Source organism: Puma concolor, chromosome B3 (genome assembly GCF_028749965.1).
Source record: "Puma concolor isolate L17-30 chromosome B3, mPumCon1.1.hap2, whole genome shotgun sequence".
NCBI lineage: Eukaryota > Metazoa > Chordata > Mammalia > Carnivora > Felidae > Puma > Puma concolor.
Window position 1 is genome coordinate 66024053 of NC_141672.1, and position 16131 is coordinate 66040183.

The window sequence follows — 16131 nt, forward strand, 5'->3', positions numbered from 1 at the left end:
CCATAGCATACCATCAATGTGGATATAAGGTTGCACGTGTGGAGTATAAGCGGCACACAGGAAATGGGGAGTTTTCTTCAGCCCCTAAATCCACTGTCCAGTATGACGTGTCCTACAGAGCAAAGTGAAATATTAAAATCCCCGAGACACCTGTACTGAAATATCTTTTTTGGACTGGCTGCTCTTATGAACACTACTTTAATCATTACCTAGAATGTTACCGATGTTTCACAGTTTTGCTCTGAACAAGATCGTGAAACGTAGTACCTCATACGGATAGTTTAGATGGGGAGGAAAAAAAGACAATGGAAAAAGAATACCAGAAGTAGAAGGTAGCAAAGAGGTGACTGTGGAACCAAGTTTGAGAACTCAGAATACAGTAACATATCAACTTTAATTAATCACACCAAGGGTGAGGCTTGCCAAAGACATAATTCAAAAGAGATGAATGCAGAAGACGACAAAGAGTTCAGCAGAGAGCTAATGAGAGCAGGGGATTATAAACCTGACACTGGGCAAGCAGTCCCACTGCTTCATAGGCTAATGTCATTGTGAAAAAACATGGAAAAAAAAATTAGTGTGCTATGAAATGATAACCTCCAAATATGGTTTCATCTTACACATAGCTCCAAGTGAAGAAGTGTTTGAGTGCAGACAGGTCACTTCTTACCCCACCAGAACATGCTCTGTGGTGGGGATGAGTTCCTCTGGCATTCACAAGCTTACTCCCTGAGTCCACTTTGGTCAAGTGAGTTAGCTAGGAATAGAGTGAAGTCTAGTGGAAGGAACTGAATGTTTACTGCATGTTGAGTATGATTATTAAAAGCATACTAATTGTTTCTAGAGGAGTTTTATGAATCGTGACATAAATTTATAGAATATTATTTTTAGTCTTTCTTGTTTTTTGTAAAGAGACTATTACGAATCGATCTGGGCCTCCTGAGCCACCTGTATAAATTATGGGCCAAACTAAATGACTCATTTGGTACAACGGCACAGTACACAAAGCATCTACATTCACTTTAAGAAACCATCTCTCAACATCCCTTTTTCTTACTTATGTATCTTTTGCACAAAGAGAGCAGGGGTAATTAAAAAGACTGTACGTGCAGAAGGAAAAATGATCTCATCTCATGAAGTTTTATAAATATGAAATGTGATCATGGATTTATAATATCTCCTCATGTTTTTGTATCCAACTCATACCAGAAAATGCCTCTGTACACAATAATGACTGTTTCTCTGATCTTTGGAAAAGATCATGCATAAGCGTAAAAAATGATCATACATCTTCATAACTGCACATCAAAAAAAGTGTGGACTCTTTATGCCATTAAAGTAATACCTGGCCTGAGTAAACCAAAGGAATGTAGCATGGATAATTATGTTCCTACCAATATGTTCTGTAAATATACTACCATGAGACACGGGTCAAATTTATTTTTTATATTTCCATTTTGTTTTTTTGAGGAAACTTAAAAATTGAAAACATGAATGTAAAATATCTATTTTGGGGAATCATCACTGGCTTTATTGAAAGAACTTAGTTTTTTGCACAATAGGAACTGCCACAGAAATTCTCTACCTAAAGAAGTTCTCTAATATGAAAAAAAAAAAGTGATTTTGTTAACTTGTAAAAGGACATGTTAGTAACCATTTGTCTGGGACTTGTCACTTCACAAAGGGCAGTACCCCTCCATTGGGGTCACATCTAAATATATAATTTTAATTGTCACTGTAAATCCTTACTAAACTCAGGCAACATGTAAAAACACTTGAGTAAAAACTTGAAGTATGATGACACAGTTCACCTGAATAATTTTAAAAATAAACATTCATTAGTAGAGCAAAATAAGCTCTTTTAGTAATATCCCATCATCATGATTAGTCCTTTCACATTAGTATACTCAAATGTTAAAATTTGAGGGGACAGCATAATACAGGTGGATTGCACTCGAAGTGCATCAAAATACTCACAGTATAGTAATACATGCAACTTCACTAAACTGACCATTTTTATACCTATATGGGCTATGAAAAGATTGAATTTTTAAAAAAGAAAACAACACTACCAAAGATCCCAAGTCTCAAAATCAGAGGAAGTGGTTGATCTAGTCAATGAACGTTCTATGGTGGTCTATGCTCTGTAATCACCTTTACTGAAGGAGTCTGTATTAATTTTATGTCATTTTTAATATAGGATTTCATATTTTAATAGATCAGTCTAATTCCCTCTTACGTAAATATCAAGTATATGACTGCATAAAAAATACAAGATAGGGATTATATCAGATTTGATCTTCTGCTGTTAAGAGAAGTTTGAGGGTTCTTTCCCAGGAAACTGTAATTTATAAAAATGGTCTTAACTCCGTCACCAGAGTCAAAGCCAGACGAGTTCACCACTGTGGAGTCTGGCAACCAGAATGCAGAGGACACATCTGAGACTAAACCCAGTTTCACACCAGAAAAACTGCACAGCGGCTGTGATGGTAAACTACAGAGAATTAACACGCATTAATTTGGTGCTGGTTGCGTAAATGCTTCTGGCATTTCCTTCAGCACTTAAACTCATTTTCAGAGAATGGACTGCTGTAAAAGAATGCAGGCTCATTAAGAGTTTATTTCCCTTAAATGCTGAAGGATAGCAAGTTTCTTCTGCGAGAGATCAGAAAAACCACATTTATTTCCTTAGTGGGAGAAGAAAACACCCTAGAGCTTCTTGGTTTTGAGCAAGCATCACAGGCTTGGAAATGAAGGATTTCATCTTGCTGTCACACCCTCCCTTACCTCGTTTCAAGCCTGGCTGTGTGTTGTTTCCACAGAGTGAAATTTTAGAAGGAGCAGAAGCCAAATGCTTAAAATGAATGATCAACTTATGAGTCTTATGAATCTATTCTTCCATGCTGCTCTGCTTAAAAATAGCATCATAAATGCACATCTGCAAAGACCGTGCAACCCCCCTTTCCTGAATTGTACAAATTATTAGAGTCGTTGACAAAAGATTTTTTTTGTTTAGGGGTTGGTCTGGGCACTCTCTTTGGCAGACTGCCACTTTTCTAGCAGTAGAAATATTGCTTGTAGAAAGCCACATTGTACTGAACAGCTGTTCTGCTAAAACATTGAGCTAGCAACCCAAGAAATGACTGACTTCACATGTGAAGCAAAACTGTTCCCTCCCTTTGTGCTAATTTAAATGAAAGTACAAAACATTTTCTTCCATGCCGTCTAGTCTTCCCTCCCAATTATAGGCTTTAGGGGAATGTGTGAGAGCCAGGAGCCAAAGTAAACAATTGACACTCCCATCACTGTCCCAGTGGTATGCTTGAGCTTTGGCCATTCTACTAAGAGGTTCCCAGGATGCAGCTTCTCATCTGATCTGACCCTTTCTATATTCATGCCTCAGATGCTGAGCGATTTTCTATTTACTACATACATTAGGATTGTGATTTTTAAAAACATACCTCATTCCAGCCTTCCTTCCATCTCTAGAAAATGCTAAGATATTAGAGAAAAGATACTAGAAGATCATATTTGACTAAGTTCTTGCTTTCTAGGTATGGTCTGTGATTCATGCTCTTGGTTGGTTGGAATTATGGTCAGCTAAGAGCAATATACACAGGCATTCATGGGTGGGTACTTGGGTATTGTTTAAAACACTCTTCTGTAAAGAAAAAGCTTCCTAAGCTTACTTGATATCTCAGCGACCACAATTCTCATTAAATGTCACCATGTTTACAGCTGTAACTGTATTTATGCATAACAGATTATCCAACACTTTGCTTTAACCTCTTTCAACACGATAACATCTTACCTTGTTTTGTGAGCATGTGCGTCACTCCTGCTAGATTATAAACTCCAAGAGGGTTCAGTTTCCCCCCCCGCCCCGCTTTGCATTCCACACACAGCCTAATGAAACTTGCAATGTAATAAGCACTCAAATACTTACAGCAGGAATTGGTGAGTATGGTGGAAGAGAAATAGGATGATTCCTGATCTCTAATGACAACCAAAAAAAAATGTTACCCTAAAACCTAAGGATTTATAGAAGATTATAAAACCAACATTCTGAGGGAAGTATCCATTATATCCATTGTTTCAATAAATCAGCCTTTCATTTAAGATACAACCTATTTTAAGAATGTTTTTGTCTTTTCATCTCAATGAAATATATACATATTAAAAATTTACCTAATCAACTTTTAGATCTCATTATTTTAAGCACTAACTTAACACTAAGTTGCCTTAATAGCCCCCAAACCACCTGAGTATTTTACGAAACACTCTAAATTTCCTCTGCTTTGTTACAGGACACAAGGTGAAGACTTTGACAAGCTAGAATCACAAAATGTATTCAAAATAAATGCCGCATGTTGATATCTCTTCTCCCTGATTAACATAATTTCAGAAATACAATCTCACCAAACAAAAAACAACAAAAACACAAGTTACCTTTAACATGATAAAAGTCCTAAAAAGGAATCGAAACATGCCTTTGGTAGTTTCTGTGTAAACTTAAGCCTCACAATGAAATGTAGGCTTACTGCAGTATAAGACCAGCTGAATTCTCAGGCCAAGCTATGCCATTTTCTAGGCAAACTGAGGCCAAAGAAATGTTACTCGTTAACAGTCACAAAAATTTGTCCAACTGCATTGCCCAAGAGCTTCCTATTAGAAGACTCTGAAGACACATTAAAATGACTGAGATGATCAGTTTCCATTGTATTCACACATTTTGCTGGTTCCACTGGCCTCGCTTCCATGCAAAGTACCTTTACTATAGGTTGTCAGAACTCCCTAGAAGAGTTCCTTTCTCTAAGTTCTATAAACTTTTCCAGCAGATGTTTGTGTGGCAAAAAACGTAGTGAGTCACAACAAGAAGGCACAGTCTGATTGCTTGCTAGATGTACATCACACGACAGCACAGGCTGAACACCTTGATACAGATTTTTCTGCAACTTTGGGAGCTCAGGGTCCATAGGAAAGACAATGAAGGGCACGTTTGGTCAGGTGTCAACCAAGAAAACATCACTGAACCCCTTTACTCAAGGTCCTGCATACGCCCATTGTGAGGCTTACCTGCGTCTACATCCCCGTTTTCTATCACAGCTCTCTAGAACATACGGCATTTTACACATTTTGTTATGTGATCTTCATGTCTCTTTTCAAAATAAAAATGATAGCAATTTTGCTTTTATGCTAAAATTCTTGTAAAAACCTGGATACTATTCATCTATTTTTATTGAAGAAAGCCAATATTTTAAAGTATTTATATAAAAGCCAAACTGTGTACACAGTCTGTTTTCATCATCAGTGCCGATATTCAACACGGCCTTATTTCCCAAACTGTAAAATTATATTGGAGCGATGTGCTTTAATTACAAAACATTACTGAAAAATATATTTTTAAGTCTCTGTAGTGCTTTGGGAAGTGAGGACTATAATCTCCCAAATTTTCATTTCCTCCACTAGTGTGAGTGGGGAGCACTTTGAGCACTCGCTCAACACCCAGTGATTGACAGTCTCAAGGGACAATGGCAGAAGACCACAGCAGTATTTCCTCATGACTGCATTTTAGTACTTCAGTAACACGTTCACATTAGTAAGTGGGGAAAATTAAACTATACTATACAGTGCAACCCAATTTTTCCACTTCATGTACACATGGTTTTGGAGGTAGTTATTTGTAGGCAGAATTGAACCTAATTCAGCTTTACCAATCTTACTCATTCTAATGTTCATAACGTTGGATTTCTTATACACAAATCCCCAATTTCTTATTTCTAATGATTCCTGTAGCCAGATCATGCCTCAAGCCTTCATTTGAATCAGTAAAACACTTAACAAATTACGTAGGGAAATCAATCAGAACAATTATTTAACCGAACTGACCAGTTGTTTGATTAGGTAAGTCAAAATGGCTGAGCAACAGTCCCATGTAGACAAAGTTTTAATCGTGTTTCTTTTTTTAATAAGATCCTTCATCTATAGGAGACTCTGCATAGCCCCAGCTTGGATCATTTACTACATTAAACTGAAAAAGCAAGCAAAACAAAAAGCCAGGCTAAGCCAATGACTTAGCATGACTTTACAGTTTTTCAGCAATGCACACTATACACAAAACAATACACATGCACGGAAACCCAGAAAACTGTTAAATATTACACCACTGGCTGGCATACAATTCAGTTATGCTGGCTATCATAGGAAGAGGATTATACGTGCACATATTAGCTCTGAAGATGACAAAAACAAATCCAAAAATGTTTCATAAAGCATGTTACCAGCATTCATTGTCATCAATACACTTTTCAAACAAATCCAAGTTTCAACCCTTTACAATTAGCAGTACAATGCTCACCACCATGGGTTCTACAAAAAGTACCTAGGTCCCTTCCAGTTCTAAAGCTCTTCAAAGGGCCTGGCAAACTACAGCATACAGGTCAGATCCAGCCTGTTACCTGTCTCTATACAGCCCATAAACTTAGAACAGAAAAGCATTTTAAATAATTAAAAAAAAAAAACTCAAGATTTCATGATATGCCAAAATTAGAATTCAACATTCACAAATAAAGTTTTATTGAAATACAGGTGTACTGAGTCGGTTACGGACGGCCTGTGGCTGCCCTTGCACTCTAACAGTGGACTGGAGTAGCTGCAGCAGAGACCTCACGGCCCATAGGGGCTAAATTATTTACTATCTGGTCCGTCACAGAAAGAGCTTACTGACCCCTGTCCTAGAGTCCGTTAACTAGTTTTTGTCTTGGCTTTCTAACTTCCCCTTTTGGATGATCTTTGAGCAGAGTGTGAAGACTAGACAGTGTTAACACTCATAATAACTTTCACTGAAGAAAGGAGGGAGAAAAACCAGAGCGTAAAACTGTGCTCATGTGACTCCTTATTGATGGGAATCAGTCATTTATAAACTTTTTAAGCAAACTGTGTAAACGGTTCAATCAATTTTCTTTCTTCCATATCCTGATTGATATTGTAGTTGTCGGTTAATCACATTTCTTAAACAAGACAACCATTAATGAAGCCCTGGAGAAGGGTGAGCCTGTGAGAACTCAACAGTGACCAGTTGAAGAGGCAGGAAACTGGGAGAGAACAAGTTTCCATTTGGGTAGAGTTTTGGTTTTCTTACATTTCTGGCATTAGAGTAAATTATGGTGCATTTCTAAAAAAAGTAATCTTTTCATTTTGGAATTATTTTAGATTTATAGAATAGCTGCAAAGTGAGTGCAGAGAGTTCCAATACACCCTCACACAGTCTCCCTTAATTTTAGCATTTAATGCCTTATTAAGGATTTGTTTCCATTCAATTATAACACCTTTGCCTTTGAAAGGCCTCAAAATGCTTTGTGAATTGCAATATAATAGCATTTGATCTAAAAAGGGCTGGTCTCGACACATGGGCCATATATGTGCATATATGTTCATGTATAATGGGGAAAGAGGATATCGAAGGACAGCTGCTAACATGTGCTTAACTGAGAAAGATATGCTCTTTATTATGGAAGAAGATGCACTGAATTGGAATTCCAGGGGTCCAAATCCTAGCGCCAAGTTTGTTACTGACTTTGTTTATATCACTAACGTTCTCTATCAGTTTTCTAAACACAAGTGTAGGAGGATTGAAACAGATGATCTGTATGATCTTTAAACCCCAAATTCTTTTGGCTTTCTCCTGCCCAGCCTCTGACATTCACTGACATATTATGGACCCAGAAAGGATGCGAAAAGCTGCAGTCAATCAGTATTCAAAGCCACATTAGTTTTACAGGTGGAGGTCACCATATGTTTATTAAGGCACAGCCAAGAGTTATGCACAGTATCTAGAAAGCTGTTTCTGAAAATTAAAGCCACAGTACAATTTCAATCATATAAAGCAGTCAGAGGTGACTCCTCCTTTGCTATACCCATGAAATATTGGTATCTGCAGAGTACTGAAACTTATACTGTGCTTTGCAAGAGGTGATAGGCTAACAAAAACATGTTAGGGAAGCCCAGCCCTAAAAACAGGGCACATACACTTCCAAATCCCAAATAACTAAGTACAACGTAGTATAAGGCAATGCCATGACTAAAATATCACATTACCAAGAACCGCTAGACTTCTTAAAATAAGTTGAATGTGATATGGAATCTAAGTATGTCCCCTACAATTCTGCTAAGAGTAAAAAGCAAATAAAAAATATATCAAGTTTTAGATTTGTATTTTACTCATATCATATATTTGGTGCTTGGCTTATTTAATTTAAAACTTCATTGTGCGCTGCACAATTGTCCTCTTTTTTATTTATAATGATTGCATGTATGCAAATCTTGATACTCAACAGACAAAATCTTTTAAGAGAAGGAACTATGTCATACCTTTTTGAACCCAAGACACCAGGGAGACATGATACCTTCATGTAAAGGAAAATAAAGTAAAAGAGAAAGAAGGGGATGCCTGGGTGGCTCAGTCGGTTAAGAGTTTGACTCTGGATTTCAGCTCAGGTCATGTTCTCACAGTTTTTGAGTTCGAGCCATGCATCAAGTCCTGCATCAGGCTCTGCACTAACAGTATGGAGCCTGCTTGGCATTCTTTCTCTCCTCCTCTCTCTGCCCCTCCCCAGCTTAAGTGTGCACTCTCTTTCTCTCTCTCAAAGTAAATAAATTTAAAGAGAGAGAGAGACAGAGACAGAGAGGGAGGGAGGGAGAAGGAAAACAGAAATATTAGCAGAACACGAAGAGTTAGAGCATGTGGCTTTTGAAATTATTAATCAACAGCTTCAAAAAAACCTGACTCTCAGGAGAGTCTAATTTAAGACAATAATTACTAAATCCTTTCTCAGAAATTGGGGTTTGGGATTAGACAGTCAGTAATCATCCAGACCAGAAAATTCACAAAAAGGAAATTCAAATGAGAAACTGAGGTCTAGAGAGGCCTTTGTAACCCAGGTCATGTGGTTTATTTAGTTTTATTTATTTCTCAATAAATGGTAAATACCTCCAAGGACAGGACTCTGCCTTATACCTTCTCTATTATATGCCCCCACATTACCAGCAAAGGAGTCAGAGGACTTACCAAGCGAAAGTACTCAGATACTGGTCGAACGAACTTGAATTTATATACCCAAGACATGGGTTTCTTAAGAATATTGTTTTTAAGTGTCAATTCCACAGCTTGTACATTACATGAGAGAAACAAGTTGGCAAGGGAAGGCAGCCGATCCCAGGCAAGGGGTACCAACCTCCTAGCTCCTACTCTATCCACTGTATTTCCCCCCTTGGTTTCACGCTATTCCCATCATTCTCCCTCCATTTTTCTTCCTTTCAGTCTTTTCTTTCTTCACTCTCTTCTTTCTTCATCCTAGCTTATGACTTAGATCCACCCACATTTTCCATGAGCATTATTCTGCTCACTAATAGCAATACCAAGATATGACTTGGTACTAAATAATTTAATTTAAACACATGGTTGGGGCACCTGGGCGGCTCAGTTGGTTCAGTGTCCAACTCTGGATTTCAGCTCAGGTCACGCTCTCACTGTCATGGGATAGAGCCCCACATGGGGCTCTGTGCTGCCAGGGCAGAGCCTGCTTGGGATTCTGTCTCTCCCTCTCTCTCTGCCTCTCCCCTGCTTATGTGATTTCTCTCCCTCTCTCAAAAACAAGTAAATAAACAAAAATTAAAAATAAAAACTCGGTTAAATACGCACTTTCCTGGGTACTGTAAATGGAGATAAAGACATGTATAAAACCCAGACTGTTCCCTCAAGTAGCTCACAGTCTGCATAGAGAGACAAGGATCATAAGAAAAGGATTATGAATGGATAGTAAAGCAAGAGAAGACTGTCACCGTAACCTATTAGGACCAAAGACTACTGTTCTGGGGAGGGAGAGAAGATTTACCTAACAAAGTGACAGGTGAGCTGCGTTTTCAAAGGTGAACAAGAGTTCGGTAAAACGACAAGAAGGAAAAGGGCATTCTGGTTAGATGATAGGATGTACAAAGGCACAAACGTACGGTCTGAGGTATTCGGTACTGCTGGGGAAAAAGATGACGACGGCATATAGAGGGGCAGACCGCTGAATCCCGATGTGGGATGCAGAAGTACACGTACACTCTTTTAACCACATTTCCAGAGGTGTCCGCCAAAACATTCTGTAAAAGAGGTGTTATGATTTGGCTCATCCCTCTGACACCTTTGCCATCACCATGACAAGAACCTCTCCCAAATCTCTGCTGTCCCCTGACAGGGGGCAGACCAGAGCTGAACCCTGAGCACAGCCAGAGCTGTGGCACGAAGTAAACCACCCGGCTAAGCTCAGCCTAAATCTGCCAACCTCCGGAATGAACCACAGCAACAAGAGGAATACAAGCTTTGTGGCGTGCCACTGTGACATTCGGACTGCTTGTTGCCCTGGCGATGACGGACTAGGACGCCTGAGTATGCACACATTCTCAGTCATCACTCTCACAAAGAGGCTTCCGCGGAATCAGCGTTTGGAGCGGAGGGTAATTCTGGATGCCCAACAGTGCCAGGTGCACTGAAGGTAACGGTGACTGAACTCTGACAGTGGCACGTGTGAAGAAACCATCAGTGCTTTTGCATGCTTCATTCTGAAGGTGGACCAGAGCCCCCCTCCGCAGATAGCAAAGCTTCTCCTGAAAAAAAAATGGGAATCTGCACAAAATTATAGTCTCAGAGACTTCCTCTGCCATCACTAAGCCCTCATTTGTCAGAAAGCCCTTCGTGCCCAGTTTCAGAGATGAGAATCCTAGGAAAGCATGGCGATATAAACAATGCCTGTCCTATGATGATGAAAATACAGTAAAAGCTTAGTTCTTAAATGAACTTCCTTCAGAAGTATTCCCTCCACTAGAAAGGAGAGCAATATGTAATGAAAAAGTTTCCAGAAGCATACCTAAGAAAAGGCAATTATATCACATCATACTGCCATGTACTAGCAAAACCTGGCACTTGCTACCAGAATAAACAAGAGTGAACACTGGCAGCTCAGCTTTTGGTTGGCACCTTTGGACTGAGGTGACTGAAACTCGAGACTAAAGCAGGGAGATGGGCCCCCAGTCTACTGAAGGTGGTGGAGGCGAGAATAGGAACCACGCAAGAAGCCAGTCTCTATCTTGTCTCCTGCTCTCCTACCCCTACTGGAAGCTTCTGTTCAGAACCTAAGGGTTCAGTCTGGGCACTACCATTTTCCTGTGTAATAATAAAGAGCACCACAGGCTGATGTACATGCTATACCCTGATTCTAAGAAATCGCATTTCACATTTTTTTTCAATAATGAGGAATAGGACACTTGCCCCCGAGTATGAATGTCAGTTGGTCGAAGTACACGTGTCTGTACACAGTAAAATGCCTGAACAGGAACTAGAAGACCTTTCGGAGCTGCTTAGACCAAGACGAACAATCCCTCAGTCTTGGATTCTCTACCTTCTATGGAAACAGATAGCATTTTAGAAAAATAGTTCTAAGTTTTGGGAACAACCAGTATTGTAGTAGTTCAGAGTTACTCTGAAGGATGTCACAGACTCAGCGGCTACACATGTCTGTTTCAAACCGAACCCTTAAACATGATTGCAAAAGTAACAGTCTGGTCTTTGGCTAAGGACAGATCACGTATTCCTTAAATAAGGACCTGCAGGCCTCTCCTCTCAGAAATATCCACCACTTAACTCACAGTAAGTGCCCGAAATAGTGAAGAAAATATGAAATATGAAAATTACTATGAAATAGTAATATATGAAATGTAGTATGAAATTTATAGTACATATGAAATTTACTATGAAAATAGTAAAGTTCTTCCGTAATGTGTTCAGTCAATTTCAATCACCAGTTGTCTTGCAGTATTTTTCAACCATTTCCTTCCGAAGGCTAAAAATGTCTTCTATTTTACATATTTGAGCATTGTCGCCTGTCACACACATACACAAATTGTTGTTTAAAAGCTGCCATGTTCAAATTGAAGTAAGACTTATGCTTACAGTGGTAAATATTCCTGGATTAATAGAGTTGTAGCAGACACACACCGAAAATTGACTGAAGTCTGTGATATTAAAAAGACAGAAAATTTATCTAGTTTTAGCAAATGTCAAATCAGCAGCTATTGCTTTTAAGATTAATAAAAGATGTAATGGTTTCTAGATAGCCTCTAAATAGAGATTACTATGAATGGAGAAGTGATTTACCAACAGTCACCACAATGAGATTTCTTTAAAGGTTACAATCATCAGTTATTTAGCTGAAACACTGCTGAGAATGCCTGGTCATTTCTTGAATAATGCATAATGTTCATTGTAGATTTGATCTGTATTATAACAATACAGATATTTCTAAAATCATGGAAAAAACTATCTGTTACCTTCCAATTGCTTAACATATCATTTCCATGAAGTAATTGACTCAGGACATATTACACACTGTCACCTGAGTGTTCTTTCTGCAAGCATAACTTGTAATAATCTATACAGAATGGGCATCACAAAACAAACTCATCAACCTTTATAGACATTTAAGAAAAGATGTGATGAATACAGGGCAGAGTGAAGGACCTTTCTGAAGCAGTAAATTAAAATGATTAAATTTCTATATAGTTGTGTGGGACAAATTTAAATTTAAGCTTTGAAATTTAATTATTAACAGGAACAACTCATCACATTAAAAAAAAAAAAAACATTGCCTACATCGTGTAAGTACTTTTCATATAAATTTCCAAACGCCTTTAGGTTTATTCAAGAGACTGCTTGGAGAAGCACCAAGTCTAATGTCTATCGTTTTATTGTTGGATTATGAACTGCACTTCACATGATGCTGCAGGCTATTTATATAAGCTTGTTTATCCACATGAACTTCTTCAAGGGCACAACACAGAAGACCTTAATAAATTAAAATGAATTTCTTTTGATGTTGTTTCATGAATGTTTGATCAGAATGAGTAACAGGTTTGCATTAAAGAATGAGAGTAGAGCAATAAAATATACACATACTGTACAGGAGAACCAATTCACAGAAAGTGTCCACTGCATTCCTAGCAACTTTTGAGAGCCAGCGTCAACTGGATAGAGTCACTATGCTTTACACCTTCACTATCATCAGTTTACTGATAGTGGGAGTACACATGTACCGAATTGGATGTTCTGCCATTATCTGGATGGAATTCGCAAAATAATAAAATCTGTTATCTCCTTCCAGACTCTTAAATATCCACCCTAACCTCCCCATTTTTCTCCTTGACATCAGTATGTCCTTTCATAGACTGAAATGCCCACAAGAGCAGAGACCATATTTTATTGTTTTTTATCCATCTTGATCATAAGTAGTTTAGAGTTTAACTGACTGAAGTCCATAAAGTAAAAATGAATGATCAGTCACAGTCAGAAGCTGAGAGAATTCTCACCTGGCATGCTTGATAAAGGGGATGCAAATCAAATAAAATTTCTAGAAATGATATGATGTGATAGAGCACTAGACAGAAAGGTGAAACAGTGGAATCTAGCTTAAGATCTGCTACTACTTAACTGTAAACTGTTTCTGTATCATTTCCCTGGTCTATATATGAGGGCATGGTTTTACATGAGCTGTAATTTTGCATCTCTACAAGGTCATGATTCCAAAAGTAAGCAAGGGGAGGGTGCCAGGGTGGCTCAGTCAGTTAGCCTCCAACTTCCGCTCAGGTCATGATCTCGTGGTCCATGAGTTTGTGCCCCTTATGGAGTTCTGTGCTGACAGCGTGGAGCCTGGAGCATGCTTCAGATTCTGTGCCTCCCTCTCTCTCTGCCCCTCCCCCACTTGAGCTTTGTCTCTCTCTGTCTCAAAAATAAACATTAAAATTTAAAAAAATAGGGGCGCCTGGGTGGTGCAGTCGGTTAAGCGTCCGACTTCAGCCAGGTCACGATCTCGCGGTCCGGGAGTTCGAGCCCCGCGTCAGGCTCTGGGCTGATGGCTCAGAGCCTGGAGCCTGTTTCCGATTCTGTGTCTCCCTCTCTCTCTGCCCCTCCCCCGTTCATGCTCGGTCTCTCTCTGTCCCAAAAATAAATAAACGTTGAAAAAAAAAATTTAAAAAAATAAAATAAAATAAAAGTATCACGTTGCAGAATAATGGACAAACCATGGAACCACTTTTACTTTGGTAACCACCACTACCAAGGCAGCCTATAAACTGCCAGCTCCTTTAAAAAAGAGAAAAATGGAGGTGTGCCTGGATGGCTCAGTTGGTTAAATAACCAACTCTTCATTTCAGCTCAGGTTATGATCTCACAGCTCCTGAGTTCGAGCTTGACATTGGGCTCTGCGCCAGCAGTGTGAAGCCTGCTTGGGATTCTCTCTCTCTCTCTCTCTCTCTCTCTCTCTCTCTCTCCTCCCCATCCCTCCCTCCCCCCCCTTCTCCCACTCAGTAGCTATTTCTCTCTCAAAATAAATGAAGAAGTGGTAATAAAAAGATAACTGTGCTAAACCACCTCATACAAGTTCAGTCCCTTAATCAGTCCATTTCAAAGCGAAGAATAAGGATGTATTTTGTACATTCTGTGACTTCTACCCTGTTGCACCTACCCTTTCATCTTGTATGATTTGGAATAAACATGAAGGCAGTCTAATGAATAAACTCTTATGGATACAGTATATTTACTAAGATTATATTCACATCTTCAGCTTGGGAAAATTTGCCACAACTTTAGCATCTGGAACACAGATTGATATATTACCAAGTTGACATCTACATTTTTAAGGTGAGAAGGGCTGAAAAGGGACAGCATGAATGTGCCTTAGTTTATCCATACTGTGCTATGTTACACTGACATCCAGCCCTTGACAGCTAACTCTGTTCTATGTTCTCAGCTTCTGAATGCCATTCTTACACTCTAGAGAGATAATCTGTAAACTATGGCTTGTGGGCCAAATCTGGGGGCAGCTGCCTATTTTGTTACGCATGGTTTTATTAGAGCACAGCCACACCCTGCTGTTTACATATTGTCTATGGCTGAGTTTGTGCTACTGTGGCACAGTTCAGAGCCCCTCAAAGCCTAAGCCTATATATTTCCTATATAGTCATTACAGAAAATATTTGCCCTGCTCTAGAGGAAAACAGCATCTAGAATTTAAATTCTGATTTTCCTTCTCTCGTAAGCGTAAGAAACATTGCAAGTACCAATGGCAGAGATATAACCAGATTCACACATGTATGGACACACATATGATGACACTTCTAAGCACACAATTGTAAATAGTCATTGCTTTGGATCCTTCATTTTAATATGTATCCTCTAAGAGGTCAGGGCTCCCTATTAGAACCCTTTCGTACAAAAGCCATGAGCACAGGGACTTCAAAGGTCACTGTTAAGGTGTCATCACTTAACAAAAGAACCTAATTCCTCTCCCAGAGTTGCCCACAATTTTCCCAATTATCCAGCTTATGCCCACCAAGGGTCTAGAGACAAGGTTAGAGCACAAGAAACTAGCAGATCCCTTAAGTCCTAAGCCTTGAATAACACATCGTTTAAGACAGAGAATCAATGGCCAATATCACATATACATCAATAAAGATACGCATGCATATTCACATGCTAAACATGCTATAAATTACTAGAAGTTTCACTAACACGTAAGAAATACCTCTCTTGCATATCAGAATGAAGGCCTAACATCTTTCATTAGTGAGTTTTAAGAGTGACTGCACCAAGGATCGGGAGGACAAACATAGGTTTAGATTTACAAATCTTGGGCATTATGTATGGCAACTTGAAACATTAACATGAATTATTTGTTTTATTAGTCAATAAAATCATTACTCAAAATGCCTACTACAGTTGGGCTCAGCTTCCTTCCTTTCTTTGGTTACTAAAGACAGAAGACATTAGTTCCACCCTTTAACAAATATTCTTGTACTCCACCCATCAGTAATAATTTGCATGAATTAGCATAACGCAAATTGAACCCAAGAAGCATTTTAATGTAAGTCATTTCATTCTCCTTTCTCTGAAGCCTTGCTTCAAGTGATAGAATATTTAGGCTGACAGACGTTTTGAAAATAAAAAAGAAATAGAAGAGGTTTATTTCACCTTCACATGGTGTCTTTCTCATGCAGAGTTCAGATTTCCACATTTGTATCCCTTTAAAGGATTTGATA

The 16131-nt window shown here is 38.8% G+C and overlaps 1 protein-coding gene across 10 annotated transcripts in view; it reads right to left on the reverse strand.

The window, feature by feature from the left end:
• Positions 1-16131, reverse strand: part of NPAS3 (neuronal PAS domain protein 3) — an 865390-nt gene that overhangs the window by 579827 nt on the left and 269432 nt on the right. For 5 of the 10 annotated variants that reach the window (XM_086709953.1, XM_086709952.1, XM_086709951.1 and 2 more), the window contains one exon: positions 16064-16114. The exons of the other annotated variants lie outside the window; for them this stretch is intronic. In XM_086709953.1, the coding sequence (XP_086566079.1) occupies positions 16064-16114 (51 nt within the window). The remainder of the gene's footprint in view (positions 1-16063; positions 16115-16131) is intronic. 10 annotated transcript variants of the gene reach the window in all.